A 23351-nucleotide genomic window follows, 5' to 3' on the forward strand; every position below is an offset into this window, starting at 1 on the left:
TAACAGGAGGGCAAGAGGCACCTAGTGTGTAATTGACAAAGACATATAGCAGTCAGATGTGATTAGTTCCGGCTTTGTAAGCAGTCCATCGGTGGCCTGGCTGACAGAGGAAAACAGACATGTGCAAAGGCAGCAATGATAGCCATTTGAGCACAGCGCAAACAGTCTAAACACCATACAGCATCATCTATCCTTCCCCCAAATTATGTAAAGATTATAATTTCTACTCCTATTAAACTAATTACTGCATTTCTCCCACAGTAGGCACCTATAATGCACACAATGGCTTCTGTTCCTAGAAATACATATTCAACCTTTTGACCAACATCATCTGTGCTTTATTTTCCATTGGTTTGCACCTGCTCCATATTCCATATACCAGCTACATGCTTTATATTGACTTTGGTTTGGTTTCAGTTTGACCTCCTATAGCACCCCTTTGCATATGTAAATAGTCTAATTTTTATATTTAGATAAGCACATTTTAGTTTTCACAGCTATGAAATTTACATATAAAAATTCCCCAGATGATTGGCAAATAATGGAAATAAAATCTACTTAATATGCTGAGGTGCATGAGTAAATAAGACAGCCCCGGCCACCCGCTCCCTCTCCATATTTGCTATGTGGTACACAGATACCTCCCTGCGCTTCAGCTTCTGGCAAACAGGATTGTCTGCAGCAAATTTACATACAGGATGGATAAGCTATGACATCCAAATGCACCTGTGTTGGAAATGTTGACTATTATCTTTTAAATGATAAATAAAATGAAGTTCAAGTTATTAAAAAAAAAAAACGTATATTTTCTTATACTCTGCAGAAATAGTATAAAAAGTTCTGACTCATATTTTACTACTGTATGTTTTCACAAACAATAACAGACATTAAAGCTAAAAAAAAAAAACTGCTTTAGTAAGTGCTTAACAACATTTCATTCAGTATCAAACTGTAAAGAAGCTGCATGTTAGTTTTTATATTGATGAAGGCACAATATATCTAGCCACAGTTTCATCATAAAGCTAAACAATTAATCACTTTAGATTATATAAATGAAGTTAATATCCAGTAAAGATTAGAATCGTAGGTTTCCTGTAGTCTGAACAATAGCAGACTGGTGCACAAACGGCTGACAAAATGTCTTTGCTGAACATGAACATGATCTAAATACTAATCAAACATCATTTACAGCTGGCTTTATTCGAGTCTCCTGAGAGACTGTCCCGTCCTGCTTCTTCGCCATGGTAACCAGGGGATTCATTTCAGAGGTGTCATGCTGCATTATCATCTCACCAGCTCATCCTCTCCTCTCCGCCCTCTGGCTCGCTCGCTTTTGTCCCCCCTCTGTTCAGACCCTTCAATCTCAAACCTGCCCAGCATCCTGGAAGGAAAACATCTCCTATCTTGCTCTGGCTCAGATAATACACCGGTGTGATTTCTCTGCCTTACACACACACACACACACACACACAGACACACACACATACACACAGACACTTGCAAGCGTACATGCATACAGAGTAGAAAGTAGACATGCTTATTTTTTTACATCCAAATAGAGCAGCTATGTAGGTTTCCCATCTGTAGAGGAGAGAAAAAACACAGAAAGGCACTTTCTTTGCACCTCTGCATTATTAACACCACTAATTATTAATTGTGTTTATAAATAAACTTTGGTTCATTCACTTCTAATCCAATAAAATATAGTATGTAGCATTTGCACTTCTGATGGTTGCGAAGCATAGTAACTTTATTCATACCTCAGCTAAAACATCCGTTACATGGACTGTGTTTAAAGAGCACCTTTAGCCACAGCACGTTACAATCTCTGTCATTCACCAATCCACAAGTACACACACTACAACTCCCTTGCCAGAAAAAATGTTGACATTATATGTTTCTGCTAACCACAGAAAGGTTACATTTGTGCATCATTATGTAGAAGAAACATATTGGAACTTTCTTTAGTCTTCAGTAATGCTATGATTTATGTGTTGCTGTTGTTGGGTTTAGGCACAAAGCCACTTGGTTATTGTTAGCAAAGGTCATGTTTTAGCTTAAAATACCTGCTTTTAGTGGCACTATCCCAGCAGGAAATGCAGGAATGTCTTGGTAGACATTTTGTGGCACTATCACAGATGGGTTACTTAAAAACAGCCACGTTTGGGGGATAAGAAGCTGCAGGAAACAGCCACAGGTCCCTGTAGAGCACCTACATTTGGGGGCTGAAAAGCTGCTGGACACACAGTAATGGGTCTCTGAAAACACTCAGGTTTGGGGGCTATAAAGCCGCTGTTAATAGGCAAGGTGTTGCTAAAACACAACTGTTTTTGTTGGTTGTTGATACTGAACAGTTGTCTGCAGCTTGGCAGGCATCTCGCCTTGGTGTCACGCCATCTACCCTTCCCTCCACCTCCAGATCACAAAGTCAGCTCTTATACTGTATCACATTAGAAATGTTGATATGACAAATGCAAATGAAATGTACAAATGTAACATATATATGGTTTGCAGACATTGCAACATTTTTTTTCTGGGGACTGGGCTGCACATTAATGGCACCAACCTGCCATGCAAGGTGGAAGCCTAACTAAAAACTCAGCGTCTTGCTTAAGGCCATTGTGACATGAGGACAGGAGGAGCAGAGGATCGAACCACCTGCCATTAAAGGACAACCTGCTCTAACTCCTGTGCCACGGCCGCCCCTGTCGAGCCCTCTTATACCTGATTAACCCATGCTATGTTGTTTGTCTTAGCTTTTCAACCCACCTCCACCATCATCATTCATCCCTTTGTCCTGCTTTCTACGCATCCATTCATCCTCTCATTCCTTCCTTTACTCAGTTTTGTGTATACATTTCCCATCTCTCCTCTGCTGCAGGTAGGGACTTACACAGATTGACAGATTCCCTCTATTAAGTAATTTTCTCTCTGGGGTTCAGCATGGCCAGCCCATTCCAGTAACCTGCTGCTTTATTCACCCTCACAACTGTTTATCCTCCCTTTACATCCAATCATTGCATCCTCAGCACCTAAATGCTACCTTTACACAATTTAACCTTTAATCATCAGATGACATATATATACATATACATATACATATACATATATATCTTCACCAGGAAACAAATCACTTCCACTTCATATGTAGAAGTGCAAGAAGTGTGTTCATGGTCAAAACATCTCAGGCTATGTCTGACTGGGGGTGTTATGCAGGCAGATGTAAAGATGAACCATGATAGGAGCCGTGTAAAGCCAGTTCTACTTTGAAATTGAAGAGATCTGATATTAATGCAAAAGAAGAGACACCCCTTTGTGTGCACCCCACTCTGTGCACACAAAGGTTGTTTAGGACAGTGACAGTCTTCTTGTCCTGTGGCAAGAAATATAAAAATACACTTTACAATTTCATTTTCCCGTTTATACAAGTCGTGTGAATCAAGATAACTCTAAGACAGCTCAGGCACATTTTCACTTTACACAGTACTCCAGCGGTTGGAGCTAATTCAAGCACTTCTTTGTTGACATGAGTCTCAGTGATCTGAGGGCATTAGGGAAGCCCTGACCCCCTGCATATGCTGGAGAGTGAGATTTGGCATCTTGCCACATCAAGCATCACCAGAGGCGTGTGGAGGGTTTACCCTTTGTTTTGTGCAAAATGGCTTCCTGAGGCGGCAGTTTGTAATAACAAAGACAGTGAGCCCTGTCTGTGCGATATGACATGGCCGCCTGCCTCATCAGCCATCACTCCCCGGGGCCTGTGACAAATACAGTACAGTTGTGTACTGGAGAATTTTCTTCAATGAGCAATGAGGGGTAAAGAAGAACGACAAATACATTATTGAATATTGAAAGACTGATGAGATAAATCACTTTCAGTCTTGAATTTCACAATGTTATACCTAATTTCAATGTTAACTGTGAAATTATTAAATACTGAGTTTATACTGAGTACTACTAAATAATGTTATGTTGTATTTTTACCTCCACATTAGCACTCATCATGGTCATGCTACAATAAGATTTGGCAATTATAAATAGTACGTCTAAATGGAAATTTCAAACGTCTGTGACACCTAAATCTGTTCTTATTTATTACTTTATCTATTCCACATGTGGGCTCCGTGGGAAAAAAGTAATTGCATGAAAATTGTTCCATTAGCTATCATGAAAAAGTCAGTCAAGGCCTGTAGGTGTAAAAAAAAAAAGATGAGAGCGTAAAATATAAAGCACAAGTATTCATTTCTTCTTATGGTGATGGTGCACAGAAAAGACTGATATAAAACAGAACTGTGGTAGCCCATATACTGTAGGTCTATGTGAACAAAGGTCAGGCTTGTGAGGGTCACAACCTAAGCGGAGCAACCAAACCCCGACACCAACCTTTGCTCCTCCTCCACCTGCCATAAATGCTACCATAAATGAGAGGCAGCTTGAACCTGTCCAGGTTCCATTACTGAGTTCTCCTCCTGCTGTACTATTTTAATGGCACATTAATCAGATTAATAGAACCATGCTTCAGGGAGGGGGGAGCTGTCTGTCAATCTCGGCTAAAAACACAAAAGTAAAAAATGAACGAAGCCTCAGGGTGAACCATCAAAGCTCTGATAAATCTGATTAAACTTCAAATGTAAGACTGAAACAGACAGAAAGGAAAAAAAAAACAAAACAAAAGGGATAAAAGAAAGCCACACAGACTGATCTGCTGTATGGTGAGACCAATGGAAGGGAATAGTGAGTAAGACAGTCCTCTGAGAACTCATATTTATGACAAACTACTTCTTTAAATATGTTCACCCATGTGTTTTACTGAGCATACAATGCTGCTGAATTTTCCTATCTGCTACAAGTCGGTGCCTACTGTACAGCAGAGCTCTTTGAATGGGTCATTACATTAAACTATCTCTCATAATATGCATCCCACAGCCCCGTACTGTACGCCCTGGGGCTGCCGACACAGAGAGGGAGGTCTAATGGTCTGCGGTATTAGTGGGTTAATTGCCATGTCCTGGTCTCCACTGGATTGTGAGTAGGGCGTTTTAGTTTAATTGTGAACCATCCTGTCCTGTAAACCCCCCACACCAAGCAGCCTAGTGCATGGTGGGAGTATTAAGTGATGGAGATGGTCTTCATGATGCACTTGAGGCAGCTGACCCTCCTTGGACAGCTATGTTGGTAGTAGAGTGCCACCTAATGGCACCATAATGAAACTAACTATCTCTTGTGGACGATAGAGCAATGGATTATAACCAAAATCCAGGCTCCATAACAACACAGTGTAAGTTATTTTATAGCAGATTTTGCAAACAGAAATTTTACTTTCCACTATGGTTCCTGACCCCCAGTTGATTTTTTTGTTTTCCTTAGCTCTACATTAGAATTTGTTGGTTGTTCATTTTAATAATTATCAGCTGATCTTACCCAGCTGTAAGTAGAGTAAAGAGATATTTGTATTTGACTGACTGTCGCATTAATGTAATGTAAAGAAAAAAAAAAAAAAAAAAAAAAAAAAAGTGTTATTGTTTGTACTTAATGGAACTGAATCACATGCAGCCTTCATTAAAATGTTATTATAATGAATAACTTGATAGTAATTGACAATAAATTGAATTTGAATCTCAAACAAAACAACACCATGAAGTAATCAATGTTTCATTTTGTTTTTATTTTTCTATTTTTATCTTAAGTTATCATTACTTGTGTCTATATATGTTTTAAGAGTAAAAACAAAATCACAATTTTTTCTGTTTGGATTTTTAAGTCAGTTTTTTTATTCATATATCTGATTACAGTGTTACACAGCTCTGTTGACACATTTCTTTATTCTAAAAGCTCTTCACTTATTGTACTTATATTTTTTTGTTTTTGTGTCACGCTTGCTTTGGCAGTGTAAACACATGTTTCTCATGCCAGTGAAGCTTCTTTGTATTTGAATTTAAATCATTCTGTCTGCGATTAACATGTGAACAAAGAGAAGGAGCTGACACATATCCACACACCCCATCCTCAGTTGTGGTCCCTTTCCTCAACCTTGACTGACTGCACAGGAAATTTACATTTTAATGGCTCAAACTGCTCGCTACCCCCTGCATCAGAGTGAAAGCTCAGCTGAAACTGCGGGTGACTGCTCCCAAATGACCCACTGAGACAAACCAGCTTCCACCTAAACACAGGCACAAAAACAAAAACCTTGACATGGTCATAAAACCTTCTGGCTGCACTTCATATGATCGGATTTTATTAGATTTATGTGGGATATAAATGATTGAAACACCTGATTCTTCTGCTGCAACTGTACCTTCTCTTACACACACAAAACTAGTGAGCATGCTAAATGCAACCATCCCCAATCAGCTGAGTAAATCCCAATGGATCCCCCAATAGGATAGCTAGAGTCTTGATTTGTGTAAAGGTCAACTTGTTTGTGTTTTTGTAATGCAGAGATGTCTGTCTTAGTCTGTTTAGTTTAACATCTGCAGCCAAAAGAGTGTGTAGAAGTCTTCATGACCTGTCCTGGGTAGAAAACCATTCTCAGAGATTGGAACTTCAGGAGCTGGTTTCTGTTTGCATGATTAAGGCCGCTTCTTTTTGCCTGCTAAAGTGGATCTATGAGCCTTGACAACTTGATGTACTTTACATTGTCAAATTCTCCTACATTTGAAAGAAGATAGTTTGAGGCTGCCTTTTTTCTTGTAGGACCCTGTTCTCAATGATCTGTAATTCAGCCTAAGATACCTTCAATACAGTCTAAACATAGTCCTGCCACACCAGACATTTCTATATCTCCCTCCTATTTCCATGTAGAATTTAACTTTCTATATTTTATCTTTGTGTGTGTTGTTTGGTGTGACATTAAACAAAAATAAGGCAGATATTAATTGTATACAGTTTATAATATAATGCACAAATAATCAGTTGAATGAGAACTACAGTATGAGCATAACAAAGGCTTGAGAAAAGAAACATTTGCTATGACTTTAAAGGAGCTGTATGCAAGATTCAGAGCATATTCATACATCCAAGTCTGAGTCGGGATTGCCTGCACATAGTTCTCAAAGTGCAGGTGGCCGAGTCACCAGCTAACAATGCTAACAGCATGAACACGTCTAACCATTGCAACAATACTAATAGAGTGCCTGTGGCAGGGGAGGGAGGTGGGACTTGAGGGTGTGTGTTACTGTATGAGTGCAGCGCAGAGGGGTGAAAATTAGCTAGCCAATGGGATACACATACAGGTCATTGGAAAACTCGCACTAGCTCCAAAAGTCTCTAAAAAGTGCCAGATGACGCCATGTGCTCATTTGCATATTGGTGACAAGAATGTGCATTGATGGTACAATTAAAACTTTGATAAATTAGATTCAATAGAAAAACCCTAAACAAAACATTTGAATGGTATGAGAGCTAATATAGCACCACTTGTCTTGTGCTTCCAATTCAGCAAGAGCTCCAACGTAACCATAGAAACTCACTACAACTGAAAATCAGGCAATGTAGCATGGGGTCTTCATCACGCTAGTTCTCTGAAGTCAGTTTGGTGTGTCTGGACCTTAACATGTGCAACCAGCTGGACTGGCTACCACAGCAGACCATGGAGAAGCTCGGATTACAACACACGGAGATAGCGTGATTTCATTCTCTGCTCAATATGTCATTACTCCACTATATTTTTACATAACAATAATGCTCTGAATGTTGTACACAGAACCTTTAACTTGGGTAGACTTGTCAGAGATAAGGCTTGTTGTATTGTTTCTTGTACATTTTTAACCATGAACAACTCTCATATCAGTTAATTACTCATTAATGAGTCAATGACAGTACTTTAAACAACAATTTATTTTATTATTAATCAGAGGATTATAGATATTTGAAGGTGATTTGGTTTCCTGGGTGTGGTTGCACCAGCTGCGATGCTGAAAGAAAGATTTGTTAGAGTATAAAGGATATGCACAAAGGATATAAGGGTCTATCTACAAATTTAACACAAGCAGATGCACCACGACAATGTGACCCAAAGTAAAACCTGTCTGTTACACGATGATCGATCATGCACACTGTGTAATTTTAACTGTTGGGAAGTTGCAATGCAGGAATCACACTGATGTTGCATTCCACAACCTGCGTTAGCCAAATCATGTGATCGCTTTATGTTATCACTGGGTTTTATCTCAGGGTCTGCTAATGCTGAGGTGCAACTACAGTTTGGAACATACACAAATGAACAAATTGCTACTCTTTTGAGGCAGACTTTACAATGTCATATGAGAATAAAGTTATACATAGCTGATGGGTCCGCAAATGATGGTGGAACCACACATCAGTTCATAGGAAAATATCAGGCATCATTTGTTTTTGTTCCTAGAAGATAAACTATATGATGGGAAAACACAGTGTGAAGGATGCCAAGCCTACAAATACAAAATAATAGTTAAATGAAAGATTCAGTTTTACAAACATTTTCACGTGTGATTTCTCAGGTTATAGTCAGTCGTGAGGCACTCATATTGGACAGGCAGTTTATTTACAAATAGCAGACTCATCCACATAAAGAAAAGAAAGTCATGATGGTAAATATCCAAAGAATATTGGGTGTTCGGGAATTTGTATCCAACAGATCTCAACAACCAAAATCGTTTCCCTCAGTCTGTCATTGCTACTGGATAAGGTCATCAAAAAGTACTCAAAAAACATACAATCACCAACGGTCATCACCATTTTACTTTATAAAAATATCACCATGGTGATCCACAGATTCACAGATTTGACCGTGGACAGGAGGACATATTTACAGTAATCCACACAAAGGGATAAATGGAAAGAAATCATGTGGGAACAAAAAGGTTGGAGGAAAAAGATGAGCAGTGCAGAGAGGGTCCCAAAAGGCAAAGCTTGAGCAATTCTTGCTTTAAGGTCTCTAAATGGACACCTCTTTTTCTTTTTCATTTTTCCTGTAAAGACCAGACAAATAAACCAGTTAAAGGGAATCTTAATAATAGGGAACAATTTGTAATGCACAAATACATATTTAACATAGAGTGAAATTACGTTTGCAATATTGAAACAAATAAGTTCTTTATCTTCGATTGTATTTTTCTGATTTGACATACTGTAAAACTTCAATTAAAAGCCTAGTCCCAGTTAAACATCCAGTCCCTTTTACTAGACTGGTGTAGCTACATTTTGACAAATAAAGGCCTGTTTCAATTAGATGCCTGGTCTAGTAGCCAAACAGTTCATTTTTTTCATGAAAGTTCTTTGGATGTATAAAACCAGGTTCTTGGCTACCTCAAATTATGTGTCCATTCCTCTATTACCCTGTGAGTTATTCATATTCCTTGAGACCGTAAGGGTCCTCAGATCAAAGGAATCCATAATTCTCGAGTGCCGTAACTCTCTCTGATGCGCTTTCTGATGGAGTTAAATCAAATGAATGATTCAAGTTATTTTTGTACTGTTTAAAAAAAACAATTTGATTGTATTTCCTAAACTTTGCTGAGCAACAGCTTTGTATGAAAGGAATTAAAGGCATGTCCCACGTAGACACCTCCAAAATATAGGCCTGTTGATTTCAGTCATTTGAACAAATAATAGCCCTGGCTATTACTTGAAGTTTTACAGCGAATGGACCTGTGTGAGTTAAGATAGAAACATGGTACTGACATAGTGATGATCTACTATTAAAGAAATACTTTTTATCCATATTGTCTTGCACATTTTTATAATCCTAAAACAAGAAGACATACACAAACAATTTGATATGACCATAACAAAAACAGAAATAGTAACGTCATGAGAAGAGTTATTATTAGATGTGTTACAGTTTACAACTATGAATTGCCATTATCATTTTTAATCCATGCATACCACCTGAAAGCCTAACAAGATGAACATCAGGATCTATCTGATAGTATTCTGTCAATTCTTCTTCACAATTATTTGTTATCCTTTCTATATCTAGTAATGTGTTAGTAACTTAAGTTACTTCATCAATCTTTTCTTAAATGTTCAGTGTGTAGGATTTAGTGGCATCTGGCGGTGAGCGTGTGGCCTGAAACTTCTCCCGTGTGCCAAGCATGTCGGAGAACCATGGTGGCCGACGTGAACACACGAATGGTCCTATCTACAGTCTGTGTTTGAGTTGTATGACCTGGGCAACGACATGGCAGACTCTGCAGGAGAGGACGATATCAGGTAAGAAACTAGTTATGAGTATAAAATAGCATTTCTGCCAATAAGTGCCCATAAATCCTACACACCGGATCTTTGAGAAACAAGCAAATAACAAAATAATGAGTGATACACCCTAAAGTAAAGTGCTGCTAATAAATACTAGAAAGACACTAATGACAAAATATGATCAGGATACATGCGATGTAGCTGTTACAATCAGACATGTTGTTATTGTACCATGGTAGCACATTATAAACTTTATGGAAATGTTAGAACGACAAGGGATTAAAGGGGAAATAAGGGTGAGTTCAAGTTCAAGTAAAAAAAAAAAAAAAAGAAGAACGAAAACAAAAATGGCAAATACTTTTTCCATTGTTTTAGGTGTAAACAAACATTTCTTGTATCTCAAGAGGCCAACTGTCTACAAACCGTCAACTGAAGTGCTGCACTGAAATCAGATCAGAATGTGTGGCAGGTTGGGAGATGTAGTCCAAACTATATGGTGGTTGGGTGGCAGTGTGTTCTCAGCATCAGAATGAGATCTCACCTTATAATTCTTCAGCAGTATGGCCGAAGTGGACAGACTGACAGGATTTAGTATCTAGAATGAGACTGCCAGTGCTGAAGGAGCAGGGAAAAGATGAGAGGACGCTCAAGTCACAACTGAGACCAGCACATGAAAAGAATACTGAATGAGAGATAACTTGCTAAGATCACACAGAAACCTATGTCTATATGATGCTTGGCTCTACATGCATTTATTTGTGATTAATCAGTAAGTTAAAACAATTAGCAGGTACAAACAGTAAAAGTAAAACTACTGAAGAGCTTTTTCAAAGTAAAATTACTGAGACTGACCCATCCTATCTGACAAAGTGCTTTGATCAAGGGCCCCTTTGCTAGATGTGTAGAAGCTACTCATTTCAAATGAATCTATGAATCTATCGCTGTGAATTAATAATACTTTTTTGTGGATTTAAAAAAAAAAATCACAGTTATTATTAGTGCAAAGCAGCTAAGACCAGCAAATGTGCATTTACACAGCTGGTGTGAACACAGTGATACATTTATATGACTGGGGTAAGAGATGACATACCACAATGTAAATGATGCATTGCAAGTCTAACACATCACTCCCACAAAGTGGACGAAATGTGTGAATCCAAGATGCAAAATGACCTCTGACCACAGAGTGAAGTGGGGAAAGTTGTATTTTCTTTACATTTCACATAAGCAACATCATCAACTGAGACCACTGTCTCTTACTGATGATGGGTATGGAGATGAAAGATGAAGTGGAGCATGCCCTCTGCTGGTGAAACATGAGATGACGACAGGATGACAGCCAGATGGGAGAGGATCAGGACAGCACACTGGTGTTCTGTGAATCCACGTCTTGCATGCTCATGACATCTGTACTTACTCCGCTCTCATATATAGGGTTGTCGAAAGCTGACTCTTCCGTCATGTTGTCATACGGTGGCAAGGATGTTGGCATTCTGATGGTCTTCCCTTGGAGTCTGAGCAGAGAGTGGGGGAACAGGGAACATCTTGTAACACCTCATTTGATAGCAAATGAAATAAATACAGCCTCAAGTCGCTACTTACTTTGCAAAGTAGACATAAATCCCGAGGACAACCACAAGGATGATTGCAGTTGGAATAAATACTGCAAGGGCAATGTTGGTTCCCTCCATGCTATAATCCATATTAACAACTTGAAGGGAAAAGACACACAAAACGGGTGTTATTTCTGTGAAATATGCCAAAAAAATAAAATAATATATTGATACTACAATGTTTCGAAACATGACTCACCATCTAGCCTGCGTTCATTCACATATTGAGTTGAGGATGCTACAAGGACACAGTTGCAGTTAGTCAGTATACACAAAGCACAGTGCATATATTACTTGCATACAAAACAAGTACAAAGTCCTTGCATTCACAAACAGCAACACAATCAATGGCACAAACAGTAATATGGTTTAGATTGCATTGGTTTTCAAATGTGACAACCGTAAAAACAAAAAGTTTGATTCACTCTGTGGGAACGGTTTACCTCTGCAGGCAGGAGGAGTGCTATTCCACTGTGACGGGTGTCCAGGGATACAGTAGATGGTGGCATCACCCTGCAGCTCGTAGCCTGAGTGGCAGGAGAAGGTCAGCCTCTCTCCTGCTTGGTAGAAGGCCTTTTCAGAGCTCTGAACGCTGGTGGAGGCCGCGCCAGGGTTCCTGCATGGCTCGTACTTTTCAGCTGAGATAAAGGACGACATCTTACGTCACAATAACATTCTTACGCATCATTTTCAAAGGTAGAGCACAAACACTCACATGAACACATATAAAGGCAACAGTCACATTAACAAAGACATGAAAGGCAAGATGGACCTTTTATCTTGTACTTGAAAGTAAGAATTAGTTAGTTCTAAGTATACGTGGATTAGTTGTCACCAAAGAAACAAAAGCAGCACAAAATTAGCATAACAGCAACATTTGTGCCCATGCAAATGAGTGTTTCTGACTCGAGTGACTTACGGACACACTTGGGCAGCCTCTCATTCCACTTGGGTGTGGCTGAATCTCGGTTGTAGCAGGTGAGGATGCTGCTGCCAGACAGGATGTAGCCTTTATTGCAGAGAAACTGCACCGTCGATCCTACAGTGAAACGGGCACCTGCGATCACCTTGTGACTGTGCTCCACATTTCCAGGGTCCTGACATGTCAAAACTGGTGCATCACAAAAACAAATGACGATGATGATTATTTGTTATCATTGGTGGTGGGAGTAGTAGAATAATAACAAATGTGTGAGCCACAGAACAGCTCCAAATTGTTCAAAATTCAGCAGCTAGACTTTTAACCAAAACAAAGCGATTCTCACACATCGGACCAATTTTGGCTTCACAGTTTTGGCTTCCAGTCTCTTTTGGAACCCATTAAAAGTGCTTTTTATCACACACAAGGCTCTGAAGGATCTGGCTCCCGAGTATATAATTGAGCTCCTGACATCGTACCATCCCAATAGGCCCCTCAGTCTGCTGGTCTGGGTCTACTGGCTGACTTTATTCCTGTTTTTAAATCTCATTTCAAAACTTACATTTACAGGGAGGCTCTTCCTAACAGCTGATGGACTAAACAATTATTTGTATTATGTGTTTGATTATTGTTGATGTTATTATTATTAATACTGTTATTATGTTTAACTAAATTGTATTTGTATTATTTTCTTTTTTTTCCCTTCTCACTGAGTTCTTTTTGTGTGTACATGTATTTACACATGTATGAATCTATTTGTGTATGTATGCATATGCTTCGTTAATATTGCTTTTATTTTGTATTTTCTTCCCCTTTGAAAAACACTTGGTGCTTTAGGCTTGAAAAGTGCTCTACAAATAAAAATTATTATTATCATATATTTTGAACAAAGCAAAAATAATTTAAAAAAGTGCTTTTTTTAAGGACAAATGACAAACTATGAACAAATATATTCCTACTGTATCTTGTGTGTCTTAGTGCCACACAAGATAAATAACTTTTAACAATAGAGCAAATGATTTTAGTGTCTTTGCACTCCTGTAACACGGTTGGGCCCATTTTAAAATGATCAAAATTGATGCAGAAGAACTGATACTGTTTTTTTTAATATTCCACACATTCTTTTTCCTGGTCAAGACCTGGTGCCTATATTACCCACAATGCAACACAACCACTGAGTTTGGTAAGAGATTCATGCATGCTATTATAGCAGCTAATATAACCTTGCTTGAGATGAGAAGCAGGCTACAGAGCCACACACACACACACACACACACACAAACACACACTCTTTTATTTGTTTGTTTTTTTTTTTTAAATCCCAAACATGTAGTCTTCAGACTCAAACCAACACTGGCAAATGATAAGATTTCATGCAGCCCCCTCTGGAGCCACAAAAGGCTTTATACAACCTTTATGCAGTACTCCTCAAGACCTGTTATTGACTTTAGGGTGTAAAATTGTTCCCCTTTAAGTTCACAAATCACAGTTACAACCAACTGCTACTAAGGAGGGTCATGGGCAACATGCCAGTTAGTAGTGTTACACAGCAAAAAAGAGGCCTGCTTCAGCAAAAAAAAAAGACACTACATATTATACAGGATTGAAAATTCACAATAGCAAACTCTGACTATCAGTGTTTGCTGTTGTGAGTCAGCAGCTGTAAAATTTGAAATAGTCTCTGTATCATCAATCTCAGTCCAATACCAGTTTGCTTCGAGTATGTTTGTATATTTGATGTCTTTCTAAAATTGTGTTTATACTGTTCACAGTTTGCTTTCCATTCAAGTAACTGATTATGCATTTCATTCGTTCCTCATGATAAATGATTATTCTGGTCCTTATTACCATGTAATCCAGTGATACTCAGTTTCGGCCGTGGGCCAAATCTGTAGCCATTTTCTAACCGACATTAAAAATAAACGGCGGCACGGTGATGCAGTGGTTAATATTTTCGCCTCACAGCAAGAGGAGAGGACCCCCTAAACCCCTCTACAATGCCCAGGCTAAGCCCCAAATGTCCTCAAATCCCAGAAATGCCCCTGCATACATCTGACCTGTGAGGAGCTGCTGACTGGATTTGCCGCTCGACAAAGATGAGTGAGGACAGCAAATGCCAAAAGGTTTAGCACAGGCATTTCATATTATATATATACTGATAAATACGATTAATGTTTATTTTCTGAATGGATCCAGGCCTTCTGCCATTTAGCAAAAGTGTCCCCCAGGCAAAACAAGTTGGGTATCCCTGATCTTATCTATAAAAAGTGCAACTGTGGGCTGTCCGTAGACTCACCTGATACCTAGTGAGTGCTGTGTAATTCTGACTAAACAGCAATTCTAAATGCTAGTGACAATCAAAGTCTAAATGACTTCATAACATGGGTTAAACCCACAAACAGAATGAGAGTAAATATGGCTGGTATGGTCTTACTCTCATTCACTCTGTAAGTGTGAACAAATAAAAAAGGAACTTGGTATTGTGTGCATCCTCTCACCTTCCTGACATCTCGGAACATCGCCGCTCCAAGTGAGATCCCACTGGCACATGAGGATCTCAGAGCCTACCAGCTCAAATCCAGGGTAGCACTGATAAGTGACAACTGTACCGTGGATGAGGTCAGGGTGGGACGTGCTCTTCCAGCCGTTGGTGATCTCTGGCAGCTCAGAGCAGGTGTCGTTCCTCGGCACCTCTGTTGGCGTTGGAGCAGTTGTGTTGGTAGGAGAGAGGAAAGACAGAATGGGAAATGGAACACAATAGTACTGGGAATACAGAAATACTTAAATAATTTAAATAATACATGCATTTTCTTGTGTAATGTGCATTCTTTATATGGGATTGTAAAGGGACACATAATGAGGTTCCTCAAGGAAATTCTAGCATTTGATATATAACAACCTCCTCTGCAGGGAATGAATACATATAAATTGTCAGTTCTGTGTGCACTAAACAGCAGCAGTTTTGGGAAGACAATGTAAATAGAGGCTTGTGATGTTTGCTGGGAGGAACACAGCATGTGGTTTGGCACCAGTCAATCTGCGCCTCCCTAACTGCAGCATACAGGGCCAAGAACACAAAGCATTGGGCAAAACCAGCTGATGTTGAAGTGTACCCTATTATTTTGTTTCTGTTTGTTGTTATCTCATCCTGTGCACCTGGGATAAGCCAGGAGACAGACAGAGTCACATCGAGAGGAAGAAAGAGGCAAAGAGACAGAGGAACAAATAGACCTTTTTGTGTAATTGGTAACCTGCTGGGTTAACCATACAAGTAACATTTTACATTCCATGCTTAGCACCATCTTTTTGGTTTCTTGTGTGTCTTGCAATGGTAATTTTACCCTAAAAGCATAAGATACATTTAAGCAATGGGCTGCAGTTAACCAGAGAGGAAAATTAAAGGGTTACTTTGGTGTTTTTCCACTGTGAACCCTATTTTCCCATGTTTTTGTGTCTAAGTGACTAATAAGAACAACAGTTTCAGAAAGTGGTCCAGTACTGAGTGAGACCACTGCAGCCTGCAGCCACTAAACAGGTTTCAATGTAATCCCTAAAGGCAACTGAGTACTGTCAAATTTCATCCACTAACACTGCTTCTTTTTGCTACTGACAAGCTCAGATTGTTATTCAAAGTGTCTGACAACATTATGAAAAGAATCACTACAGAGATAGTCCTCTTTGTTAAAGACTAAGATCCTTTTTGTTCAACTAGAAACAGCCCCAAAATCGCCGTCTCCAAACGCACCAGACTCAATTTAAAGAAAGAGTCATTTTATCATCGTAAAACACACTTCATTCAAAGTTGACAGAAGCAAAGTAAGACCCACAACAGCCACCTTGGTTCACCTCTTCACTGTTCCTCTCTGGTCTGGTTAAAATAATCACTTAATTAACTCAGTAAGATGTGAAAATAAACTGCCTTTAAACACTCTTAAATTACTGTTTATTTAAATGCCGTCTGGTGGAATTTACGATGGTGATTTTGGGGCTGTTTCCGGTTAAACCAAAAGGACTTTACTCTTTAACAAAAAGGTCTATTTCTGTAGTAATCCTTTCCATAAGTTGTCAGAGGCTAATAATAAAAATTTCAGCCTGTCAGTGATAAAAACAAACACTTTTAATGGATGTAAATTGTTGGTGCTCAATTGCCCACAGGAAATACATTGCACTCAGTTTCACTGCCTCTGGATGCATCGTCTTGCTCAGTACTGGACCAATTTGAAAAACTGTTGTTCCCATAAGTCATTTAGACACAAAAACTTAGGAAAATAGGGTCCAGGCTGGAAAACACTTAAGTTACCCTTTAATTTTTTTCAATAAATCCCCATTCATTCATAGCTAAACAAAAAAAAAAATCAAACCAGTCTTACCAAAGAAGTGGACCACAAAGCCATTGTTGTAGCCATAGATGTTAGTGGCAGGATCGGACTGAAATTGAATGGTGACATCAGCCATGGAGGTATAGAGCTTGAAGTGTGGCCGTGTGCCACTGTATTGGCCCAGGATGTTTGCTGTCAGGTCATCTCCATCATAGAAGGTCAGCAGGTCATTCTTACCAACATGGAGACTAGAACATAAGTAAAAACTGGTTACATTTCTTCTTAATTATATGAATGAAGGTTTTCATTGAAAGCACAGCAATACAGAATGCTCTACGTCTGTGGTCAAGTGATGTATTTGCTGTGTATTTTGCTCAGAGCATCAACAGTAAAGTGACTGGTATGTTTCCTGGCTGATGAAAGCAAAAGCTGATGGCATAAGGCAATGTCAGCAGTACTTGAAACATATTAATTCTGTTTATATTGGATGGATCTGATGTGAAGTAAACACTAAATAATTCATGATGTATGTGTCCTCGCCCCACACATTGATCTCATGAATATGTACAAAGGTGTATATGTGCAACACATGAGCATGATATAATATCATCTTTTAGATCACTAGACCTATACAAAAAATCTGCAACACATGAAAAATAATGACAACTAAGGGCTCCATAATAAATACCCAATAAATAATCTAAATGTTAGCTATAATGCTCATATAAAATTGAATATGAGGCAGCTAAGCCACAGTTAGACAGAATCTCTGCTGTCATTTATTAACTAAAGAATGCATTAACCTTTTCCATTTCTAGATTCATATGTCCTTACCCCTTTACAGAACATCAGTAAAGCTTGACATTTATTCACACACAGGGGATGGAGAAAAGTGAAAAAAAAACAAAAACACACGATTTGCCGCATAAGTTGTATTTCCCTGCTGACACAATAAGCAGTAGAAACTAGCTGCAATTTATGTGCCTACAGGCAGGTGTCAAACTAGCAGCGCAGATTGGCTGTATGATTATTTGTGTTATGTTACTTAAAGTAATAACAGAAAAATGCCTTCTTCATACATGTCACAGGTAGGAGCCATGCTTTGTAGCTTTGAATCGACAGTCCCCTGCATAAGCTCTCCACCACTATTTGCTGTACGTGATCGAGCAACTGATCAAACCATTTTCAGGCAGCCAGTGCTTTCCCGAAATGGTAACAAATAACAATCCTCCCAGCTTTTCTACATTCCTCTATGCAATTTGCATTAATGCAAATTGCAAGTTGCAATGCCTGGAAATCATATTTCCAGCTCCTCTCTCAGCTGTGATCACATCCTTCCCTCAAATAATGTGTCATTGTCTTTTCCCCCTGTATTTATCTCTCTGATAATAACTTACTTTTACTCTGCAAAATATCTGTGCTGTCATGCCATCTCGTATTGAGTTGTGATCCTTTTAAAGACAAATGTTTGTATGTGCTTGCAGAAAACTGTGTGATTAGTTCATGTCAAGCTTATAACCAAGCCAAAATATTTAACATATAAATAATTATGGGCCCTGAGACAAACTGTTATTCTCTGATGTACAGCAAGGTTGCAGGTAAGTGAAAGAGAGCTGCACAGTCAGGATGATGACGCAAATAGCACCTGAAAGACATATATAGAGTGGCATACAGCTGATTCTAATCACAAGGTCACAGGGCAATCAACTTGAACATAGAAATAGATTTTATAGAGAGGTCAAACTTTGTCAATATGCCTTCAAACACCTATATGTCATCTCATTTTATGAACCAACAAACATAAAAGAAAATTGTAGAGTAAAATTCAGTAGAAAAATAGAAAGTAAAAAACCATGCATATATTTAAATTTAAGTCAGCAGGACTTATTGCATAATTTGGACAATTTTTGACAACTAAATTTCTGTCTTCTGGTTGCCAAGTTCTTCGGATGTATAAAACCACGTTGTTGGCAACCTCAAATTGTGTGTCCATCTCTTGATTACCATGTAAGTTATTCATATTCCTTTAGTCCGTAAGGGTCCTCAGATCAAAAGAATCATAAGGGTTTTTCATAAAAATTAATCCAAGTTGTGAATATTATTTTAACAGGATAAAGTGGACTTGTGTTAGTATGTCAGGCACCATAATCCTTGAGCGCTGTGACTCACTCTCTCTCTGATGCACTTACTGTAAGAGCTAGATCAACTGAATGACTCATAATTGATATATTATCTGAAGCCTAATTTTTAAACAAGTAATATTCACACTGGTTTAAATAAACAATTTTATTGTATTTCCCATCTTTGCTGACCAACACTTTTGCATGAAAGGAATTAAAGGCCTGTCCCATATATAAATAAATATAAATAAATAGAAGCAAAGGTCTTGCAAAATGTTTTAAAGACAATTGAAAAAAAAGAAAAAAATGTTTGTTACTATTGTCCTCAACTGAGGCCATATCCACACGAAGACGGAACCGATTTTGTTTTTTAAAAGTTTTCCATAAACACAGAACCGTCTCAAGATATGTGTACGTAAACATGAAGCCACTGAAAACACTGTAGTATATATGCAAGGCCTGTAAGTGACGCTGCAATGCTGCCACAACAGAACGGAGCGTGCACATAAAACTGGTGTGATGTAAACAAACATGAAGAAGAATACAAATGCCAGAGGAGCCCACTTTGTATGGACTGACGACGTGGTAGAGCTGCTACTTAGGGTCACACCTTATTACAAAACTACAAAACTGCAGGAGAATGTTGACCAGCGCATGCGGGTTAAGGCAGAGGTGGGGTTATGGCATCATCGTTTCAGAAAAGAGGCGTGCTGTGTTGTAAATACAGAAACGCGAAGGTGGCGTCTTCAGATTTTTTCACTCTGGGACCAAAAGTTGCCGTATTTGGGCTCCTAAAACACTGGTTCCATGTTTACGAAAGGACTATACGATAAAAAAACCTTTGTGGATACACCTAATCTCGTCTCCGTGTGGACATGGCCTGAGTTAATGATAGTAGGTGTGGGTATGGATTGTGTGTGGAACATCATCCCTTAATGTCAAATTGTACTTTCTATACATTTGACATTTGTCTTTGTTTATTCTTATTCTCTGTTTTGTGTTTGTCGGCTCTTAAAATACAGACATGGACCAGTATGGACGTTCCCTAATGAATAACGTCTCTAAGAACTCTATGTCTATGTTTATGTTGATTGTCCTGTCAGCTCACTGATTTGAATCACCTGTCTCACACACTATAAACTATATGTCACTGTGATTGCTTCAGCTTTTTTTTTTTTTTTTTACTTCAAGAGTAAATTGCAATTTGTGCTGAAACACTGACTGACTTAGAATGAGGAGGTGCATTGGAGTTGAGATTGAGGTGCTTTTCTCCTTTTCCTGGTGTTCTCAGACTGACTATCAGAACCTGTGAGACTCAGCCATTTGAATATGCACACACTAACTAAATTGTTGGAGCTTTGGTGGAACAAATGCAGTGGTAGGAGCTTGTGACTGACAGTTTTATGTGATAGAAGGAAAGAAATGACCCGAGTCTGTTTACCTCTCCTCAATCTCCTATTCACAACCTCCCCCACAGAATTTCCACATTACCGCTGAATAGAAACAAGCGTGCTAATAAAATGCACCCACTTCAGCTTTATTCACCCAGACAGGAACAAATCCTGCATTTGGCATCCCGCATTAACCAACACTTTATATAATTAGACCCACAAGGTGTATATTCATAGGCCACTAGTTGAGGCTATTGCAACTCCCTGAAGCAACATTTTAAGACAAAAACATGACCAGAATGATTGGATTCCACTGTTTGCTTGTGCAATGTGCTGGTGCTGAAATTTGGGGGGGAAAAATGAATTTCAGCTTCTCCTGACAGACACAAATAATAGATGCCAGCTGCATGAATGGGAGTGAAATGAGGTGCTGAGTGACAAGGTACTCCCTCTGGTTAGTTGGACAGCTATGGGGACAATTTACACCTCCATGTTCTCCAACAATCAGGCGCTGTGGTAAAAGTGACAGGAATGACAATGCCAGTTTCCATTTCCAAACCGCATGAATACACTTCATGCATATCTGGAAATGTTGCATTTTGAAATCTCATTTGTTAGAGTGTGCAAGAGAAGGAAATCAACACAATAAACTGATGAAGTTTCACACTATGGGCTCCTACATTCTTTGCTCAACCCAATTGCAAGAAAAATGTTGGCATTGTACTCTGCTGTCAACCACGGTTACATAACACTTGCATGTTATAATGTAGCGAATACATGAAACTTTATGTTTTATGTTTTCTACGGAAGCCCTGAAATACGGAAGCCCTGAAAGGCAAGGTGAAAAAAAAAAAAAAAACGGGGCAATGTCAAAGTTTATCTCGTACGTACGGGATATTAAGTCATACGTATGAGATATTAAGTCATACGTACGAGATATTAAGTCATACGTACGAGATAAGTCGCAATTATTTTTTTTTTTCACTTTGCCTTTCAGGGGCACTGGCCCAGTTATTTTGGAGGGGAAAAAAAAAATGAAACGACAGGTTTTACCTTCTCAGTTACTTTGACTACAAATACCTGCTGTAAACCATAATGGGACAGAGAGATTTCTCCATAAAATATTTATATGACATAATTCTATATAGAATTATGTCATATAAATATTTTATGGAGAAATCTCTCTGTCCCATTATTTATATGACATAATTCTATATAGAATTATGTCATATAAATATTTTATGGAGAAATCTCTCTGTCCCATTATGGTTTACAGCAGGTATTTGTAGTCAAAGTAACTGAGAAGGTAAAACCTGTCGTTTCATTTTTTTTTTACCCTCCAAAATAAATGGGCCAGTGCCCCTGAAAGGCAAAGTGAAAAAAAAAAATAATTGCGACTTATCTCGTACGTATGACTTAATATCTCGTACGTATGACTTAATATCCCGTACGTACGAGATAAACTTTGACATTGCCCCGTTTTTTTTTTTTTTTTCACCTTGCCTTTCAGGGCTTCCGTAGCCCCTGAAAGGCAAAGTGAAAAAAAAAAATAATTGCGACTTATCTCGTACGTATGACTTAATATCTCGTACGTATGACTTAATATCCCGTACGTACGAGATAAACTTTGACATTGCCCCGTTTTTGTTTTTTTTTTCACCTTGCCTTTCAGGGCTTCCGTATTTCAGGGCTTCCGTAGTTTTCTTATATTCTAAAAATTAAATTAAAATTAAATTTCATTGTACTGGTACAATGACTTCTATTCTATTCAACAATGCTGTGGTTAATGTGTGGTTAGGTTTAGGCACCAAAACCAATTGGTTATAGTTAGAAAAAAATTATGTTTTGGCTTAAAGTACTCGAGTACTTGAGGGCACAACCCCATCAGCTCGTTACAAAACAACTGCTTTCCTTGCTTAAAAACAGATGGGCCACTAAAAAACACCCACATTTGGGGGCTGAAAGGTTGCTGGAAAAACCGCCATGGATCATGAAAGTAAACCCATGTTTGGGCGCTGAAACAGTGACGGTCCCCAAGAAACACTTACATCTGGGGGCTAAAAAGATGCTGCCTCCAGATGCCACAGGACACAAAAACACATAAGTTTGGGGTCTAAAATGCTGCTGGATAAACAACCATGCATTGCTAAAAGACATCCAGTTTGGGTCTAAAAAGCTGCAAGAAAACATGCCATGGATTGCTACAAGACACCCACATTTAGGGGCCAAAAAATCTCTGGAAACAGTCATAAGACACTAAAACACCCATGTTTGGAGTCTGAAAAGCCACTAGAAAAACAACCATGGATTGCTAAAAAGCACCCAGTCTGGGGGCTGAAATAAGTGATGGGTCCTGAAGAAACACTCATATAAAAACTGCAGGAAAAAAAGCCATGGGTCACCAAAAAACACTGACATATGGGGGCTCTACTTTAGAAACAGTGATATAATATAAAAACATTATGTGAAAATGCATTTGTGGTTTGCAGAAACATACAATGCCAACACTTTCTATATTTTCATAACATCTTTTGTGAGTCATACTCAGCACTTCTGGATAAGATGGCCCTTGCACACACTTAGTGACTGCACAGAATGACAGAAAATGACGATTTGTATTAACACTGAGCAGTCATGCCACAATAGCTGTCACAGTAAAACATGGGTGATGTCCACAGAGGAACACCACAGCCAAATTGTTTGCATCTTCTTCTATCGCCACATATCACACTTCACTGCTATTCAAGCTCCATCCTCCACCTGCTGCTCATGTCAACAAGGCTACCCCCCTTATCATTGCACTGTATTTC

The 23351-nt window shown here is 38.7% G+C and overlaps 1 protein-coding gene across 2 annotated transcripts in view; it reads right to left on the reverse strand.

Annotated features, from left to right (window-relative positions):
* Positions 1 to 7140: 7140 nt before the first annotated feature.
* Positions 7141 to 23351, reverse strand: part of LOC125898879 (seizure protein 6 homolog) — a 118295-nt gene continuing 102084 nt past the window's right edge. Inside the window, exons 10-18 of one of the 2 annotated variants that reach the window (XM_049592888.1) lie at positions 17082 to 17278; positions 15210 to 15404; positions 12712 to 12903; positions 12236 to 12430; positions 11992 to 12030; positions 11782 to 11890; positions 11597 to 11693; positions 10721 to 10794; positions 7141 to 8951 (exon numbers count right to left, since the gene is read on the reverse strand). In XM_049592888.1, coding sequence (XP_049448845.1) covers positions 10768 to 10794; positions 11597 to 11693; positions 11782 to 11890; positions 11992 to 12030; positions 12236 to 12430; positions 12712 to 12903; positions 15210 to 15404; positions 17082 to 17278 — 1051 coding nt within the window. In that variant the 3' untranslated portion in view covers positions 7141 to 8951; positions 10721 to 10767. The remainder of the gene's footprint in view (positions 8952 to 10720; positions 10795 to 11596; positions 11694 to 11781; positions 11891 to 11991; positions 12031 to 12235; positions 12431 to 12711; positions 12904 to 15209; positions 15405 to 17081; positions 17279 to 23351) is intronic. The other variant, XM_049592889.1, reaches the window with a different exon arrangement.

The sequence above is a fragment of the Epinephelus fuscoguttatus genome, linkage group LG12 (genome assembly GCF_011397635.1).
Source record: "Epinephelus fuscoguttatus linkage group LG12, E.fuscoguttatus.final_Chr_v1".
Classification (NCBI taxonomy): domain Eukaryota; kingdom Metazoa; phylum Chordata; class Actinopteri; order Perciformes; family Serranidae; genus Epinephelus; species Epinephelus fuscoguttatus.